A 20,982-nucleotide genomic window follows, 5' to 3' on the forward strand; every position below is an offset into this window, starting at 1 on the left:
GTTTATAATAAAATAAAAACGATAAAAAAATAATTATCATAGCCCTTACCGAAAAAACTTTTTCGGCAATAACAACGCCTAAAGTAAAATAAAAAATAAAGGTAAAACTGGCAAGGGAAAACGGGGGATTTTTTTTAACAAAATATTTCAATGAATTAAACATAATAAAAACAAATTATTACAAATAACGTAGTATGAAATTTAAAACACTAGTTCAATCAATTTTTTTACGTTCGATACGTTTTTTTAAAAAAATATATCTTTAATATATATTTACTAAAGTTAAAAAATATATATTAATAAAATATTTTTAAAATATAGTCTTAAAAAATTACAAATTCAATTTTTTTGCATTTAATTGTAATTTTTCTGTGATGATCATAAAGCATGATCTGAGTAATACCCTGAAAAGAATTTCAGAATTATAAACAAATGTACAGTAAATATGATGAAAAATAAAGAAAAAGATTATCAGGTTGTTTAATTTCTTAAAATCTTCTTATTTTAAACAAGTTGCGTAATGAGTATATACGAAAATCTATTATATTCTACACCATACTCTTTTTACATAAATAAAAGCAAATAAAAAAAAGAAGAATCAAGCAACACAAACGTCATTTGTAGGTTAAACTATATTTAAGTAATAAGTCATCGTATAACTATAGCTCGTGAACCTACCACCAGGGAGCGCTCCAACTGTCTATAAAGTTGAAGAAGAAAAACTGTATTAATTTATTTATGTTGTAGGATATTTCCTTTTTCTATTTGGCAAGTATCCGAGATACAAAAGTTTATTTACATTACACAGCCAGCACACCTCTGACGCAAAACATCTTATTAAATTATTCTTCGACCGTTCTTTATACTCGTATGTATATTTAATACTAAAAACAAATATCATTTTTATTATTGTCTTACTATACGTTTCACCGCATCAATGAATCAGCATTATCAGAGAAGTTAAGGCCTAAACTTAGACCGGCCTCCATGGCGCGAATGGTAGCGTCTCGGCAATTCATCCGGAGGTTCCGGGTTCGAATCCCGGTCAGGCATGACATTTTCACACGCTACAAAAATTGTCATTCACCACACGGAAATCACGGTAATTTTTTAAATATATACTTTATTATGTAATATTGGAGTGTGATGTTATATGTTTTTTGTATATAAGATTAACCGAAACATGATGTGGATAATTTTCATTCCTGATTATGGTGATACACTGATGATGCGAAACATGTAAGAAAAAATATTCCTATAAAAGATATATGGTAAAACTATAATAAAAATTATATACGTGTTTTTAGTAAAAAATAAAATATGGATGCACCATACGATAAAATATGCTGATCAAAAAACCGAGTTAATGATATTCATAATATATCCAGTCCCTTTAAGGAAATTGGGTGAAGGTACGTAAATTGTAAAGCTGAATATCACTTTGATTTTATTGGGCTTGGCATAGTGACATCCAGTAATATATTAACCTCAATAAATACTATACAGGGAGACTAGTTCATTAATAATTTTCCTTAATAAGCATGTCATGAAACGTTTGTTATTCTTGATTAAGACAGTCTTTTTTCTTTTTATATCAGGTAGCCTACAAAAATAGATGACACTGGTATATAAATCCTTACGTTAATTATAAAAGAATTAAAATAAAACAACAAATATCTTCCACTATTTTTCTTAAAATTAAAAAAGAAAAAACATCTTAATTCCTTGTTAAATAGTCAGTTACTAACTGAAGGAAAACCAATTTTGTATAACACAAATGTAAACTAATCAATGAAATCGCAAATTCGCTTGATTATTATATTCTGCTCCTATTCTAAGAAAAAAATAATTTTTTGGAACAATTTGAGCGAAATTTGAATTACGAAATAAATATATGCATATATTGCTTTAAAAATGAATGCATTTTTATGTACTTTTAACAACTCATTCGGGATGAATTTGGTTTCCTTATTCCCATTTCCTTCATCAGTAGATGTAACTCCTTTTTATCGTGGAACACTTTCTAACTACAAAATTCAAGACGCCCACTAGATATTTATTAAGATATGATAACATTTTAGTAAATCCTTTGTATTTGGTCGGTCAACACTACCTGCGTTCTGTCCAGGGAATTTTGTTTCTTATTTGGGGACAATACAAAAAGGCAACCTATAGCTGAGATGATTATTGAATAATTCCCACTAATAGGATCTTAACACATATAAAAAAAAAAAAATACTTTTCAATACAAAGGAATGGAGAGAGTTCACACATATACATCTAATATAGTTTACGTTTTAACTAAGTTTGAGATAAACTCTTAGTGGAATTTTGTTTAAAATCGACTGATCAACAGATATATAAAAAACAATTGATAATTTCTTTCTTTTTTTAAGTAAAACAAACAAAAATAATATTAAAAAATGAATTAATCAGAAGTTGAGCAATGAAAATAAATTTTTAAATTTTGAAAAAACAATTTGACCTATATTAAATAACTAAGAGATTACTAAGGGAACCTCATCTAGAATAACGAAAAAATAAATATAACAGCACTATTTATGTAAAACACGGTTTTTGAAGGGATAAATATTTAATTTTAAATAATCACGTGACGTGAGGGGAACGTACGTATTAACTATGTCATGAACGGTTTTAGTAATACTACCTATATACAGTACAAAACATCTTGAAAAAAAAGTGAAAACCTAAGCCAATTCTATAAACATAGTTCGATTCTGTAAAGGTGGTATACAGTACTCAAAAATCCCCCGCATTCATTTTTAACCAACGCAAAATAATAAAATCACAAAATTACACATTACAATCTTAATTTAATTCTATAGATATATTATACTATTAAAATTTTAATTGTATTATATTATAAAACAATTGTAAAGTACATTACATATAATATACAAAACACGCGTGCAGGCCAGTAAACGAACGGACAGTAGTAAAGTATTCTAAAAAAAGCGATGAGCCAACAGTCTGGTATTAAAATTAAAACTAAACACATAACACAACCAAAGAAAATGAAAAGATAGAAAGATTTCAGATTTTTTTTAAATCTTTTTTAATTTTATTTCTAACATGACGCATCATATACCGCCATCACACACACAAATAGGGTTGTACATTTGCCAATTTAACTTATCCAAATTTAAATAACCCCACGCACACGTTCATAAATATATATATATAGGCTATGTATATAAATATAAGTATGTCAGTCGTACTTATTTTAAGTCATAACTCGTAAAAAAAAATCAGACTGAATTTTTTTTTATAAATCAATTCAAAAAAAGTTAACTATTTTATACTAGGCAAATAAAAATAATTAATCAATTTCTTTTCTTTTTTTAAATGCATAAATAAATTTACAAAGCTGTAAATGGATTAAGCATTCCATCGCTACGAGAAAAGATATTTACAATAAGCGACCGGAGGAGGAGGCAAATTTATTGGGTTAAACAATAAAAATATTAATTTACATAACAGATCAACAGTCATCATATACAATATACCACTCTGTTAAAAACACGTTAAAATCACGTAATAAAAAGATTAAAGACAAATGTTATTTAACTAAATGTGGTGGGTGGTATTTTAATTGTTAACAACAAAAAAATCACTAGATAAATTTATTGGCTTTTAATTAACTCATCCTTGATAAATGAATGCTAAAGGAGAAGGAAATATTAAAAATAGTAACCATTCCGAATTTGGTTAAAAAAAAGATAATGGAGACATTTAAATTTTAAATAGATGTATTTTTTCTTCGCATTCATAAAAAAACATATGTACAAAAAAATGACAATCTTTCGTAGATCTATAATGGGTCGTTACAATAACAATAAATTAAACTTAAAGATGTGTAATTTAAGTAATGATTTAATAAAATACTTGTTTAGTTTTATAACTATTTTTTTATAATATTTTACTTATATTATAAAATAAATTTTATAAACCGGTAAATATGTATAAAACTACAAGAAATACTTAGCCTCCTGGATAATCCAGCAACATGAATAAACAAGATTTGGGATAAAGGAGGGTTTCTTATATAAACCTATATAAATAAAAATGTAAATGTTCATTTGTTCAAAATTTTAAATCTCCCAAAATTTACAGATTGCTTTGAAATTTTGCATTTGAATACGCGCGTCTTTTACACATCTAAGATGTCACACCTGGGACAGGTAAAAATATGTTTTACGATTCCATTTCAATGTTTCCAATATGTGTGTCCGCTAAACACTAAAATAACTACTGGACCGATTTACGCGCGGGGAAAATAGAAAAATGTAAAAGGAAAAAATGGGGAAGGGGAAAGAAGAAAAAAGATAAATGGAGAGAGGGTGGGAAAGGGTAACTTTTGTGAAGTTCCGTAATGTTCATTTTGTTAATGTTTTATCAAACTTTCCAATTGTGTTTAAATAATCTATATATATTTAAATATATACTCAAATCTAGCAATAGCGAAGCATTGCCGGGTCTGCTAGTATATGCATAAAAAATAATGAACACGTTAAAAATTGATGGAAAAGATTTATAAAATAATTAATATGATAAATATAACATTAAATGGTTAGAACAATGCTAACTGTAAAAAAATGAATGGAATTTGACAAAAAATTAATTAATGACACAATACGGGCGGGAAAAACATGAATGGCAGTCATGAGCAAAATATAGTAGTATATTGTTATCCTAAAAGTAAAAGATTACGTTATAACAATAGAATTTTAAATGAATTGATGGTTTACGTTCTTTATAGTAATAAATAATTCAAACGCTGATATAATAATAAACACAGTATAATATAATCTGAGCGAGTGTTTGAGGGTATGTTAGAATATATGAAGGGTGAGTCATCACCACACACGCACTACTGTTTGTGCGTACGCATTTATGTTGAAATAAATTATTATACGAAGGACACCAGAAAGAACTCTATACGTAAAGCACACTATTCAACTGGTAGCAGTTAATAGAACAGGAACAAGACAGCTGTCCAGTGGTATACTGTACCTAAAATATAAACGTTCTTTTTATGCTCCCTAATCACATCAACCCCTCTTATAACTAAACTCACTCAAACATATACATACACACGCACACTCCAAGAGCACACATGGACAATGAATCATTCATTCCATTCATCAGGGTCACCGGTTATATTGCTATAGTACTACCAGCGCGCCTTCCTGTCTGGTTACAATACATAAAACGAATGAACTGAGGGATATATAATTCTGATACATACATAAAACTGAATATGCTGTAATATTTTTTTATGCAAACTATGACTAAATGCCTTTAAAATGTAACTAAATGTTACCACAGTATGTGCGTATCAAAGTGTGACTAACACTTCACAAAGTGATCGTTATTTCAACGATGAAAAATGTTATATATATCCTGTAATAATTTATCCTAATAATAATAAATGCAGTTTTACTAGTACATACTACATCATCGCACTCAATACGAGGTACATCTGTATAAATTTTTAATTGCAAGTACGATATACATAAAAAAAGAAAAGAAAACCGAAAGTTATGGCAATATTATGTCATCCGGAAATAGAATTCAGCTGAGAACGACCATTACTTATAAAGTGCAAAAATGACAATTATAAATAAATTTTAATGGAATTCAAAAAAGACAATCTTCTCTCAATTCAACTGATGCGTAGTTATCTTTTTTTAAATGAATATAATATCTAATTCTTTACCAAATATACTTCGGTAAATTTTTTCAACAAAGCTTAAATACTATATTTTTTTTAGTCGTAATCATGATTCAGTATTCGATTAAGTGTCGCATTAGCGACTTGAAATGCGAGTCATAAATCACATAAAAAATGAAAAATAATAAGCATCCTATGTCAAAGTTTTATTAGGATAAAATGACAAGTTAAACTGTTTCCTTCAAATTATATTATCTAACTTTTATTATAAATAGAAAATTAATATGTAAAATCTCACATTCCATGATTTTGCTTACTTTAAAAAATCATTATTTTTTAAATATATAAAACACTATTTCTCTCCCACCAAAAGTGAAGAAGGAAATAATATTAAGCAATAATTCCCTCAATAATATTAGGCGGGGGGGGGGAATAATACAATTAATTATGTTTCGTTTTTATAAAGAATTCATTTCTGGCCGCTTTAAAACGTATAAATAATAAAACTATTCACTAAACACGGAAATTGGGGGGAGAAAATTAAAAACAAAATCAAGCGAATTACTATCAAATGTAATGTTACAATTAAATGGTTTAAAAAAAAAACAAAACGAAAATTTTTTATCTTACCAAAAATAAAACCCCAAATAATGTTCGTAAAAAAATTCAAGAATAATAACAGTTAATTTAATAAGTAGAACGAAGAGTGTACAAATTATGAAAAAGGAATCTAGAAATTAGAACACATGATGTAATTAATTGCGAATTTTAAGTCTAGTATGAATTTTTATATTAAAATATTAGCACACAAAAAAAACTGCATCAAACCGGTCACAAAGTTTTTTAAATAAAGAAAAAATAACTCGAAAAACTTTTAATTATAAGATTAGGTCGTATGTAAAAAAATATTACTTCTCCCGTTAATCAATTATTGTAATAAATTTCTTTCTAATTAAAATATCACTGTAATTGAAAATTGATTAATAAATACGTAACTTCTATTGAAAAAAACGAATTTGTGATTAAAAATTTAGAAAAGAAAAGTAGTATCAAAATGAAAGTTACAAAAGAAAGATGAATAATAAATTTTTTCATACAGAACGATGCTTGTTACGTGTAAAAAATCACACAAGTAGTTTAATAACAGTTAAAAAAAATAATTTTTAATAACAAATTTATTAACCATTAAAAATCACTTCCAATTTTATTAAATTAAATAAAATTCTAAAAATAATAACACAGCTGTGTACGTATTAATATTTGTTTTCAATAGGTACACTCAACTTTACCGAATAAGATAAATTGAAATAAAAACTTACCAATAAATTGAAAGGCTTCTTCGAAATATTGTTTTAAATTTTGGTGCCCCGAATCGTCAGCTGGTAAATGTTTAGTTGTAATATTAGGTTGTTGAGGTGCTTGACAAGATACATTTAATACTCTGCTAATACCCAAACGGCCCATACAATCTTTATCAGCAGCGTCTCTTGCACTCCCTAAATAAAGGAAAGGTAATACTCTCGATGCGGGCGCTGTGTCGAGACCGGCATCTTGTGGTGAGCCAGGGCACGGTCCCGGCAATAAAGCGTCTTCACATAACTCTCTATGCCTTCTGTGAAACTCTCTGTGTCCTCCTGCAACAAATAAAAAAGGAAAAATCGAATAAGATATCTGGTTCTATCGTTCCTAAACCTATAACCATATTTTTGATTTAATTCAAGTCTAGGAGAAACGTTGTTGAAATCACACAATATATTCATTTAATACTGATATGAATAAATCGGTCAGGTTTTCTAGAATAGGGATAAAGTTATATGAAAATATATTAAAATCCTATCAAATGAGCATTTCATTAAACATTACCTCCATATTACAATCAATTCATGTATCAACGATTTTCAAATATATTTTCTAGTGTTATAATCATTAACACTAACATAATATGTACCAACATGCTGCGAAACTGTACCCAACAAAATTTAATTTTTAGAGAACCAAGGAAACCAGTTTATTAAACTTGGCGCTGACATTTTGCTTTGCACCACAATTTCTAGAAAGCCAGACCCTAAAAAAATCCAGATGTTACAGAACCATCATGGCATAAGAGATTCAATTTACCGACTAATACTTCTTTTGGAATCAATATATAGGAAATGGAATCTTCTAGTCGGTTCACAACCTGATCTAACCCTATTAGGTAGTACAAAGATGTACTGCACTACCACAAAAAATCCTGACATTCTCGCCAATGAAGGGTTAAATGGAGCAAAAGGATGAAAAAGGGGGTGGTAAGAAAAACTATATAACATCTGAGAAACTCGACAAACAATGAAATCTAGAGATAAGCTCAAACTAGACTGAGTAGCAGGCAATTATCGTACCAAAAAATCAAGACATTTTTACTTAGTAATATACAAAACTGATGAACGATTTTATGCTTTTCCTTTAATAATTAACGAGAAATTCGAGTACCCGTGCAAAAATTATTTTGGCCTATATAATATTAATATAATAATAAAACAACAAGAATGTTTTGTAAAAACTACTGCCCTCAAAATTAATTAATTTTCGTTCTTTTACCAGGTTTAAAAAAAAAATATTTTTTAACAATTGTATTCTACATTTCCAAATAAGACATTATTAAAACTTCATTAATATCCTTTAGATAAGAAATAAATATATATAGAATTATATAAGGATAAAAATAATAACTAATATCACTGAATGAAAGGGAAGTATTAAACTCTATATAACTTCCGGAAAAGTGTAAAGTAATTTCTCAGCCAGGACTTTTCCTCAACCTATTGACATTATTTTAATTAATATTATTCAAAACTTTCGTAAAATAGAAAACCTATCATTTTTCTTTGCGGAAATACCAAATGAAAGTGAAAAATTCGGGACTATATTCACACATGAAGTAAAAAAGATATTCTTTGATTTTCAACGGAAATTTTAATAACTAAAAAGTAACTAAATGAACTTCGACCGTACAGTAAACAGATAAAATAAGAAATGTGTTAATACAAATACATAAATGGATACATAAAATAATCGTCGAATGCGTCAATGAATCTATAAATAAAAACAAAACCGTGATATTGTAAATAACAATGATTCAACAACTGATATCTTAATATAATAAAAATAATAATTTTGTTCAAAATAATTAACCACAAACATACCGCAGGCTACACTAATTAAAAAAAGAAAAATAACTATAGGATTTTTTCATTCATTACAAACTCAAGAAATCATTTTATCACTGACAAAACTAATCCTATAAATTAAAAAAAAAAATGAAATTCCTTTTTTTAAATAAACATTGATTATTTCCAATTAAGTGTTATATAAGCTAGAATTAACAGACTTAAACAAAAGCTGTTTCACCAATATCCTTAGATCGTTTATTAATATTAAAAGTTTTTTCGTGGAAAATTCAAGAAAATTAGTTTGGAAAACAAGAAAAAGGTTGAACGTATTTTAGAAAGCCTTATCTCATGCTCGGTAATAGTCTCATTATGTCATTTCTGTACACTTTTTTTTTAAAGATGCACGTTCAAGTCTTTATATTTCTTTAAAGATTTTTTTTCAAAACGGCAGCGTTTTTACTGAGCATACAAATTTTAAATAGATTTTTAAACTGGATATCAATTTCAATTGTAAAAAAAAAAATTAAAAATATATTTCCTTTACAATTTAGAATGTTTTATTTTTGTAAAGTTTATTTTGTATAAGACACATCAACTCTACTACTTAAATTAAATATTTATTACCCCAGATGGAAAAATTTGTTATCTGCTAGAAAAATTACAACAAATTGATTTATAAATCCTATATACTAAAAAAAATTGGGTCGAGACCCATTTCCGTTCTACTTGACGGATCCGTGCTGACCTTTTTTTATTCTGCTCGGAATGACCGACAATATCCAATCAAGCGTCATAAGATCAGGATTGAATCTTCTATGAGAATTCATTTAAAAAATCTTCATTTATTACTTAATTGAAGAATTTTCCGAGGTAAGGACTCACAGGAAAGTAAATTTGAAGGTCTCTCGAAGATTGAAGGCATACGCGGGCCATTCAGAGTATAAAAAATTAATTTAAAAAAATGTCTAGACGTACTGGAAATAGATTATGAGAACGCATTTTACCTGTGGCAGGAAAGGAAAGAGAAAAACATGCAGGTTGATTGTTGGCGTGAGGACTTGCTGTATGACATAATGAATCCTTCATGTTAGGTGACAAAATATAAAAAAAATCTCCAAACATGCAAAGATGGCATAAAAAACAATAAAAAAGGGTTTTAAATTTACTTATAATGATGTACTTCTATTTACAAATGAATTTTGTTTAAATACAATAATATTTACATTATAAAAAATATCTTTGTTATATAAGGTGTAGAAAAAAGAATTGAGGCAAACGTTTTTAATATACTTTTGGCTGCCTGACGAAAATTTACAAATAAAAATTGAATACAATCAGCAGTATATTTGTGCTACAAATGTTTTCAAAAACCTGTTTTTTTTTTCTTAAAAATTAGATATTAACATATGTGATAAATAAACGATGAAGTAAAAAATATATTTCCAGTCCGCCCGTCAAATAGTAAATATTTACATTCTAGGTTATGTAATTCGGTTTAAATTAATATCTTAAAAACAAAATTAAATTTTATTCAACAATAAAATACAAAATCTATCAAAAAAAAATACATTTAAAATAAGACAACTTAATAAAATAAACATGTAACAATTAAATATAATGGTGGCAGGTTCAATTCCCAGCCGTAACCTCCATATATATATATAGTCTATAATTTTATAATACCCTCATATTAAACGTATGATTCATACAAGTACAAAACAGTGTAAGCTATCTTGAGAACTGTTTCAATAGCAGTCTATTTTCGTAATATATATATATAATGATAACACAAGAAACACTTGTAAAAAAAAATCACACATACAATTTAATCGTATTGTTTTTTCGCAATTAATTTTTAAAGTTTTTTATTATCCATAATTAGTATTTTAATTTATGAAATAAAAATGTTATTAATTATGAAATAAAATAACAAAATTTATGTTCACATCTCGGTTACTTTTTAAAAAATAATTGTTCTTATCCATCTTTCTTTGCTATGTAAAACAAATCTCCCTCCCGCTTTTATGACATTTGATCTACAAACACTGTTCTGGGAACGTAATTGAACAGACTTTAGTATACATATATTAATTTTCGGTGATATTTATTAATACAGTAATATAGCCATAAACGAATAGGAAAAACACGGTTTACTTTTAATTAAATCGTCCCACGTCGTAATGTAGATATGCCGTGAACATAGCAGAGGAATTTACATATATTAAAAAAGAAAACCTATTTTTTTTTTTGTACTTCTTGATATTAGATATCAGTGAGAGGATATATTTTAATAAAGAAAATTGCTTTAAGATGAAATTACATTAATTGTTCAGTTACAGGTAAAGGAATGTATAAAAAATAAATATTTTTATTAAAGGCATGATAGACATACCGGAAAACGATTGCCATCTGCCGATTTGTTAGTTCATAATATTACCACTCGCCTTCAATAACCCGTTTGTTTATACATTACAAACTATAAAAAGAACTAACTCCAACAACGTTTAACAAAATTACTACCCTGTGATAAAAATATACTATTCATCAAGAATTGAAAGAAACTTACCAATAATAATTTGATAAATTTTCTTTTAAGCCATACAGTTAGATTTTACTATTTTCAAAAGAAAAATTAACCTGTACATAATAAGTTGCATTTCTCTTTATAAATTTAAAATAAAAATTTACCAACAGAAAACGTGTACACCTATCTTTTTTATATTACAATTAAACGATAATTTTAAATTCAAATGTACTACATATTTAAAAAATTAATTTTTATTTTAACTTAACAATAAGTACCTGTTCTACTCCAAGTGGGTGCCGGTGTAAGAGGTAATACTAAACACGGTGAATCTTTTTTCATATTTGTATCCAAAATGAACGAATAAAAAATACAACAGCACAGAAAAATCGAATAATAATAATCACACACTCACGCACGTTCACTAATAATATTTCATAAAGCTTAAAAATATTATTTTAAGCTATTAAAAGAAAAAATCTCAGTAGAAGAAAATAATGTTTTATATGAGCGAAAGAAAGCTAGCTTCCAGCTAACAGCCTAATCACTACGCGTCTACACAACGTCTGACGCTAACAGAATGCCCAGTAACAATTCAAAGTGTACAGTCAACAACTCGCATACCCCCTCCATATTAAAAACTAGCATGACGTCATCACAGGAATCTTATACCCTCCCTACTTTTTAATACTACTATTGTATAATAACGTATCTATCACCTGGCTAGCCAGCAGCAATCAGTAGTACTATGTTTTACACTAATAAAAAAATTTAACTAACCGACTAGCAAAAATATAAATTATTTTATTACTGAATTGTTTAAACATTATTTTAAATCTTTAAACAAGCAGAAAAAAATCCGATATATTTAAATGATGCAGTTAAATAATTATGGTTTAATCCCAAAAGCACACGAAATTAATTTTCAGTAATTTATCATAACCAGTATCATTCGTAAAAAAAAAACCAATAATAAAATCAATATAAAGAGTTTGACTCATTGTTGAATCGTTCTAAATATTTCATTAGTCATTAAAAATTGTAATTATTATTAAGTAATATTAACACAACAATTAAATAACTTTAATTCATTAAATCTATATTTATAAATACACTACTATGACAAAAAAATTATTAAAAAAAAAATTGACACGTGATGTAATGTTATTTTAAATGCTAACGCAAATAAAATGTTATTGACGTGTGGTCAACATAAATACGTCAGTTTTTTTTTATGGCACATAGCTAGAAAAATAGAAAACTATGCTACAAAAAGTAAATTATGATATCAGTCAGAAAATGAAATATGGGTGTTTTCATTTCTTGACGTTTCATGATCTAGGGATCCCCAAAAAATTTACAGCAAAAAAATGGCGAGGTAATGTATGCAAGAGTGTTGGCGTGTTTGAAGCTTAACAACTTTTGACTGAATGAACCGATTTTGATGAAATTGTGTACAGATACTCCTGTGTATCATTTTCGGTAAAAGTTTGGAGGTCAATAACTCCAGGAGGTGAGGAAAATAGATTTTAGGGTCAATTTTCTGAAACTTTTGCAAACATAACTGCACTTTATATTAATGCGTACATGCTTATAGCTTTTAAAAGCTATCTTTTTTAAATTGCATACTTTTTAACTGAATATTTTTTAAGTCTTCCTAGGCAAAGTAGAGTAAACGACCCAAAAAAAGTGCTTTGGGGGAAATATTAGGGGTGTAGGAATTGATCAAAGTTTAAAAACATCGATTTTAAAAAAAAAATTTATTTATTTAAACTTTTAATAACATATTTTAGTGGATTTTTTCACTTCCATTTAACATAGTAAACGTAGACAAATCAAAAATGTTTTTTGAAAGGTAATTTTGGAGGAGGGGGAGCAGAAAAAATAAACAAATACCGATTTTTTTAAAACTATTCTTCCTCGTATGAAGTAAAGGAAGTATTGTGATTGCGAAAAATTTCAGTTTCCAGATTTCAACGGAAATATCCATTTTGACCATCCCTGGATTTTAAATTTTTAATTAAAAATTTCAACATCCTACAGCTAATTGTTTTTGAGTTATGCGAGATACAGACGTCACGCCGAAATTAGTCAAAATGGATATTTCCGTTGAAATCTGGAAACCGAAATTTTTCGCGATCACAGTACTCCGTACAAGGAAGTAAAAAATTAAATATAATTCTTTAAAATAATAACTGATCAAATTTTTAAGTTATAAGACCGTAGTAAACGGGAACTAAATCACATATCTACACCAACGATTAATTTGTTTGATTAAAAAAATTTCCATAGATATAAAAGTTCTTAAATAATTAACTAAAGAAATCAGGAAAGAACTAAACATTTATAACTGAATAAACCAAAATCAAAATAAAAAATGTTGATTCATTCTTAAACTTACACCTCATAAATAATTACGTGTACTCAATTTCAAGTTAACCCAAAGAACGCAAGAATGTTAATATATCTCAAACAATGATTAAAAAAAGATACCCATAAGGGATAAACAGAAAAATTAGAGACATTACGAATTTGGAGAAAAATTTCTGACACATGCTTATACAATCAATAACGATACATTTGTATTATGAATCACTATATATGTGTATGTATGTATGTATGTATATATATATATATATATCAAAATAACTTGTTATTTTCAAGAATTGTATCGAAATATTTGTATGATGACTAATATAATACGTGATACGCACAATTAAGCGTAAAGGGGGTGGACTAATATGGAAAACACTGGCGCCAATAAGAATTAAAAAATAAATTGTGTAAAACATACGCAGATAACCTATTAATCACGTTTATATATAAAAATTATTAAATATGTTTTTTTAATTGTGTAAAAATAATATTTTAAGCAACATTACAACATAATTACGTGTACTTTTGTAAATATATTATTTACTTCGTGTAAAATAAATAATATATAAAAATATATTTATTTAAAATAAATTGCGCCAATTCATATATTTATTAACAACATGCAATAAAATGGGTATTAAAAAAAGGTCATTGAAAAAACTGGTAAATGAATAAAAAGGTAACATTTATAATGATTTAAAGAATAAAATTAATAAGTTTACTTCTAGATAATTGATACTTAACTTAGAATTATCAATTATTCATAAATGAAATTTTACAATAAAATATAACAATTAAAAAAAATTTAAGTACATTTAAATATTAAAATAACTACATGTTTAATAAAAGAAATCAGCAGAGAAAAAATATTATGAATATAATGATATACTTCAATTAGGCGTTTATAGACCTAGAAAAGGCATTCGATATCGTAGACTGGAATAAAATATTCAGCATTTTAAAAAAATTAGGGTTCAAATACAGAGAACAATTGCTAACATGTACAGGAACCAAACAGCAACAATAACAATTGAAGAACATAAGAAAGAAGCCGTAATAAGAAAGGGAGTCCGACAAGGATGTTCCCTATCTCCGTTACTTTTTAATCTTTACATGGAACTAGCAGTTAATGATGTTAAAGAACAATTTAGATGCGGAGTAACAGTACAAGGTGAAAAGATAAAGATGCTACGATTTGCTGATGATATAGTAATTCTAGCCGAGAGTAAAATGGATTTAGAAGAAACAATGAATGGCATAGATGAAGTCCTACGCAAGAAAAACTATCGCATGAAAATAAACAAATACAAAACAAAAGTAATGAAATGTATTAGAAATAACAAAGATGGACCAATGAATGTGAAAATAGGAGGAGAAAAGATTATGGAGGTAGAAGAATTTTGTTATTTGGGAAGTAGAATTACTAAAGATGGACGAAGCAGGAGCGATATAAAATGCCGAATAGCACAAGCGAAACGAGCCTTCAGTAAGAAATATAATTTGTTTACATCAAAAATTAATTTAAATGTCAGGAAAAGATTTTTGAAAGTATATGTTTGGAGTGTCGCTTTATATGGAAGTGAAACTTGGACAATAGGAGTATCTGAGAAGAAAAGATTAGAAGCTTTTGAAATGTGGTGCTATAGGAGAATGTTAAAAATCAGATGGGTGGATAAAGTGACAAATGAAGAGGTATTGCGGCAAATAGATGAAGCATTTGGAAAAATATAGTTAAAAAAGAAGAGACAGACTTATAGGCCACATACTAAGGCATCCTGGAATAGTCGCTTTAATACTGGAAGGACAGGTAGAAGGGAAAAATTGTGTAGGCAGGCCAGGCCACTTTTGGAATATGTAAAACAAATTGTTAGGGTTGTAGGATGTAGAAGATATACTGAAATGAAACGACTAGCACTAGATAGGGAATCTTTGAGAGCTGCATCAAACCAGTCAAATGACTGAACACAAAAAAAAATACTTCAATTAAATCTAATAATTGAGATACTTTTAATTTAATATAAAACAAATTGTTCGTTTTTTTAATAATTTAACAGTATTGGTTGTATGAGACCTGATTAAAAAGCAAGTCTAGCTATATAAAATAAAATTTATAAAAAGTCGACTAAATAAAGATCACTAAAAACAAAAATTGTTTTAAATTTCGGTTTTATGAAATTGATGTTATTTAAAAATAATTATTAATAATAGCTTACTAACTTTTAATGTGGCGACAACTTCAAATAGCTGAAATTTTCAACAACAAAAAAATTGTTTTTTGTAATAAAACTTGTTATTATATATTTATTTAAAATTATGAATAGATCTATTTAAAAAAAAAAACTTTTTGGTAAAACTAAAAAGAATGCAAAAAAATTTGTTAACAGATAAGCTACCGAGCGTAATCTACGGCTATCTGGTATGCCAAAGAATGTATCATTTTTTTTTTTTTTTTTAGAAATAATAACTGAATATTACAATAGGATCAAGCTATATATCATTAAGGTTTATAACACTTCAATACGAAATAATAATGAGAATAAATACGTAGGAATACCAACAAATCGTCTATATAGACAACAATTTTTTTTTTTTTAAATCCTTTACTTGATTAACTTAGAAAAACTTAAGACAGTTCCAACAGAAGTAAACAAACACACCGGAATGATCTATTGGCAAACTCGTCATCGCAAATCAACTGATTTCGAAGTCGAAAGTTCTAAGATTCAAATTCTAGTTAACTTTTATACAGATTTGAATACTATATCTTGGATACCTATTTTCTTTGGTGGTTGGGTTTCAATTAACTATACATCTCTGGAAAGGTCGCCCTGAAACTATACAAGATTACACATAATTTACATTCGTACATATCATCCTCTGAAGTAATACCTTACGATGGTTCTGAAGACTAAACAGAAAGAGAAAAGAAAACGTCCACCAAATGTGCTTGTGTTTTTCCAAAAAGAAAAAGGAAAAGAGAATCCATATTTGCGAAGAATATGAATATGTATGTATATAACACACGCGTGTGAGAATTCAAATTCTCAAGAATAACTTTTACATAACTGGAACGAAGGTTTCCTTTTGTATCATAAGATCTTTACTTATACGAGTATAATAAAACTTTTGAAAAATTTAATTTAACCACAAAGATATATATAAAAAAAATTTAAGCATTTAAAATTAATGCAGGAATGCCTTTGTGATATTAAACGCTTATCATCAACTTAATTAATATTATTTGAAAATATAATAACGCTAGAATCAAATATATATTTAAAGAATTAAAATGAAATTCTTTATAACATTTGTATGGAATGTAGCAATTAAATGTTACTAAAACACGAACAAAAAAGGAAAAACAGATGAAAAGATTATAGGCCTTTGAAATGCAGTTATTGGAGGATAATAAGAATTAATACGGATTAAAAAAATTAAAAAAGAGGTCATAAGATGGTGAGTAAATGAGAAAATAAATTTTCAATAGAATCTCAGAGACGAATTGGTGGACATATATTAATTAATTAAGACATCCACGTTGAGTTAACTGTGAAAAGAGATGTAAAAGAAGATAAAAACAATAGAGAAAGACAAAGATTGAAATATATAAAAAACAGATAATTGAAGATATAGAATATAGTGTAATTTCGTGAATTAAAAGAAAGAGCAGAACAGAAAGGATAAAATACAGCATCAAACCAATTATAAATTAAAAATAGAAGTACGAAAGTACTTACTAAAAGTTAATTTTTTAAAATAAATTTATTTTTTATTTGATTTAATTAAAAAAAACAAGATCTATACTTATACATATTCATCTAAAAAAAAAATCGAGAAAAACATACACGTTCAAGTAGGTCACATTTTCACCAATCCAATCAAAAAAAATATGACATCACACAATAATTTATTAATCTACCATAAATTCAAAATTACCAAATACATCGAGGTTTAATCATCAATGTTAACACATTATTAACGCATTAGAAAAAACAATTTAAAATGACTCAATTTAGGTACTTATTGAATTAGGATGATTCAGTTTTACTGATAAAATTAAATTGATAAAAAAATTATTATTTTTGAAATATGATTATGTATGATTCAATTTTATTTTATTATTTTATATTTATTTTCATTTTTATCATTAAATTATACCATCCATAACATGTTATAAATAATTAGGTACGTAATTAACACGCTTCACAGTAATATATAGATATTTTAAGAGGGCTGTAAAATCATGCGAGTACATCTTATCTCAAATTTTATCAAATAGTTATATTATAAATTATTAAATAAGGGAATTTTTGCGAACGAATATGGGTGTGTTCGCGTAAAAAGACAAATATTACAAGCGCACACTAACACACATAAACCTAAACAACTCACGCATACCATCATGAGGGGTCAGTCAATGAACATTTACGAATGTGTCATACATTTATGATTCATTATGAATTTATCATACAGTAAAATACGCGTACTGTTGGGCGGATGATTTAATACAAGTTTTACAATATAAGATCCTTCCTTATACAAAATTACAATCAAGTAAAGGTTAATCAAATATTAAATTTTAAAAATTAATAATAAATAAAAGATAAAGGGCGAGTTGGGAAATGAGATATTGTTTGTCGAATAAACAATAGCGGACACAAGATTCTCCTCCATAAGCCCGAAATGATTTTTTCTTGATTATACCAACAAGTTATAGCTTTCTTATATTTACTACAGTAGTCGCGGTTGATAATAAGTTTGAATCACATGCCTTTCATTTAAAAAAAAAAATGTGTATATGTAATTTAAAAGGCGTACAAAGAAGTCATGTGGTGTCCACATAAGATTTTTTTGTATTAGTTATACCGAAGCTTGTTTTTGACGATACCGCTTCTATAACTCCACAATGTAGCTTCTAAATAATTCTTTGCATGAAAAACTTAAAAAAAAAGATTTTCCATTAATTAAAAAATATATATATATACACATATGTATACTGATGTGTGTGTGTTCCAGTACAACTCTGGAACGCATGGAGCAATTTCAACCAAACTTGGTACACATATAACTTATAACACCCTAGCAACCCTTTGGATAGTGGTGAAAAGAGAATGACATGTAAAAATAATCGAAAACGACGATATTAGTGTCAAATCCATAATTTTCTGGGTTATTAGGCTGATTGATGACAGTACCGATGACATTTAAGTCCAAATTTAATCGAATAAAACCTTTCTGTAAACTTACATTAAAGACAGATTTTATTACTTTTCTTTTCTAATAGAAGAATGGGGTAAATAAATACCGGGGCAAAACCGGGTAACCAACTAGTAATTTATAAAAGATTACGTATTCGCGTTTTGTTATAATAATGAACGTAATATTCAAAATTTAATTACTAAAAATAAACTCCAACTGAAATGTTAGATAATTTTAATTTTCTCATCAAAATCCAACCACCACTGCCTTGTTTACGATACGCGTAAAATATAATTTTCCTTAATAGTATTAGAAATAATAATGGGAAAAAATTTGATGATTCATAACCAAATTAATGTTGAAATAAAAAGTAAAATACCGCCTTTAATAGAGTTAATAACATTTACAAACCAACCTGTACAACGATGACGTGTCACTAGTCACAACTAGTATATAAGACGATGACTTGTTAATGGTGGGGGTAACCAGCTGACAAGAGCAAACCAGATGTCAAGAAAAAGAAGGGGAATTTAAAGAATTATTATAATAAAGAAAAAATCCACGGTCGCTGATGAGGCAAGGCTAAAGAGGAATCCCCGAAGGTCTTTTTATTAGAACTGGAAAGGCCGTTCGCTACCACTACTCGTGCAAAGTTATAGTACCCTATTAATAATAATAATGAGTTACTCAGAAATTTCATCTGTTTTATTACCACGGATATATCTTTATGAAATAAAATAAAATATATTATTTATCAATAGTTATACGCGGTGACGTCATATGCTCATTTAATAAAATAAATAGAAAAATTAGGTTTATCCAACAACACTGACTAACAGAGCATTCGCATTAACAGATCATACGAAAGTCATAACGAGTTGGAAAACATCCTTATTCTATGAAACAAGTGTGTATATTATTTTTTAATTTTATTAATTTAAAATGAAACCCGAGTGACGTATTCTGGTGAAAAATTCAAATTTAAATTAATTCGTGCCTAAAATACCAATAAGATATATTCACCATAAGAAAATTATCTAAGGTTATTTATTTATTTTTTTTTATTATAATTAAATAACTAATATTCATTTGAAGGAATGAACAGTCATTCCTTTCGGTTCTGTGATATTTACTAAGTTCTATCATAAAATATATCCTGCATCCTGAATTATCTGTTTTATATTTTATAATATTTATCTTTTCTTAACCTTTTTTACCTTTCTAATATTAAATTAAATATCCAATAAACTTATAAAAACTTCACTGATTAAATAAATCTACAAATAATGACATTGAGTAATCTATTAGCACCTGGATTCTAAGATATAGTCCACAACCAAGTACTATTTTTACGAGTCTGGTAAGGTGTTACTCATCAAAGTTTAAATCAAATATTTGCCCAGCACTTCTATCTAACCCACCTAGTGGCCTAGTGGTGAACGCGTCTTCGCAGATCAGCTAATTTCGAAGTCGAGAATTCTAAGGTACAAATCCCAGTAAAGGCAGTTACTTTTATACAAATTTGAATAGATCATGGATACTGGTGTTCTTTAGCGGTCAGGCTTCAATTAATCACACATCTCAGAAATGGTCAACCTGAGGCTGTACAAGACTACATTTCATTTACACTCATACATATCATCTTCATTCATCTTCAGAAGTAATACCTGACGGTGCTTCCGAAAGCTATATAGAAAAAGAAAAAAGTAGTTCTATCTGAGGTGTCTGAAATAGTGTTGACACTGCTAAAGTATTACAATAAAGGATATTGTAATATTTTTTAGCATCCGGGACCATCGTTTGGTATTGATTCAGATGATGAGAAGAAATGGCAATTTTGTAGCGTGTAAAAATGCCATGCCTGACCGGGATTCGAACTCGGGACAACCGGATGAAAGGCCGAGACGCTACTTCTTGCGCCACGGAGGCCTGCAGAAGGATAGTATAGCGCAATAAAACTCGTACAGTCGCCGCCAAGCAACGGCGAGCTTGGAGTACCGACGATTACTACCCAACGTAAAAATATGATCGTCGCT

The 20,982-nt window shown here is 27.7% G+C and overlaps 1 protein-coding gene across 2 annotated transcripts in view; it reads right to left on the bottom strand.

The window, feature by feature from the left end:
* Window positions 1-20,982, bottom strand: part of LOC142328176 (dual specificity protein phosphatase 10-like) — a 249,020-nt gene that overhangs the window by 7,691 nt on the left and 220,347 nt on the right. For both annotated transcript variants that reach the window (XM_075371726.1, XM_075371727.1), the window contains one exon: window positions 7,015-7,329. In XM_075371726.1, coding sequence (XP_075227841.1) covers window positions 7,015-7,329 — 315 coding nt within the window. The remainder of the gene's footprint in view (window positions 1-7,014; window positions 7,330-20,982) is intronic.

This window comes from Lycorma delicatula, chromosome 7, assembly GCF_047948215.1.
Source record: "Lycorma delicatula isolate Av1 chromosome 7, ASM4794821v1, whole genome shotgun sequence".
Lineage (NCBI taxonomy): Eukaryota > Metazoa > Arthropoda > Insecta > Hemiptera > Fulgoridae > Lycorma > Lycorma delicatula.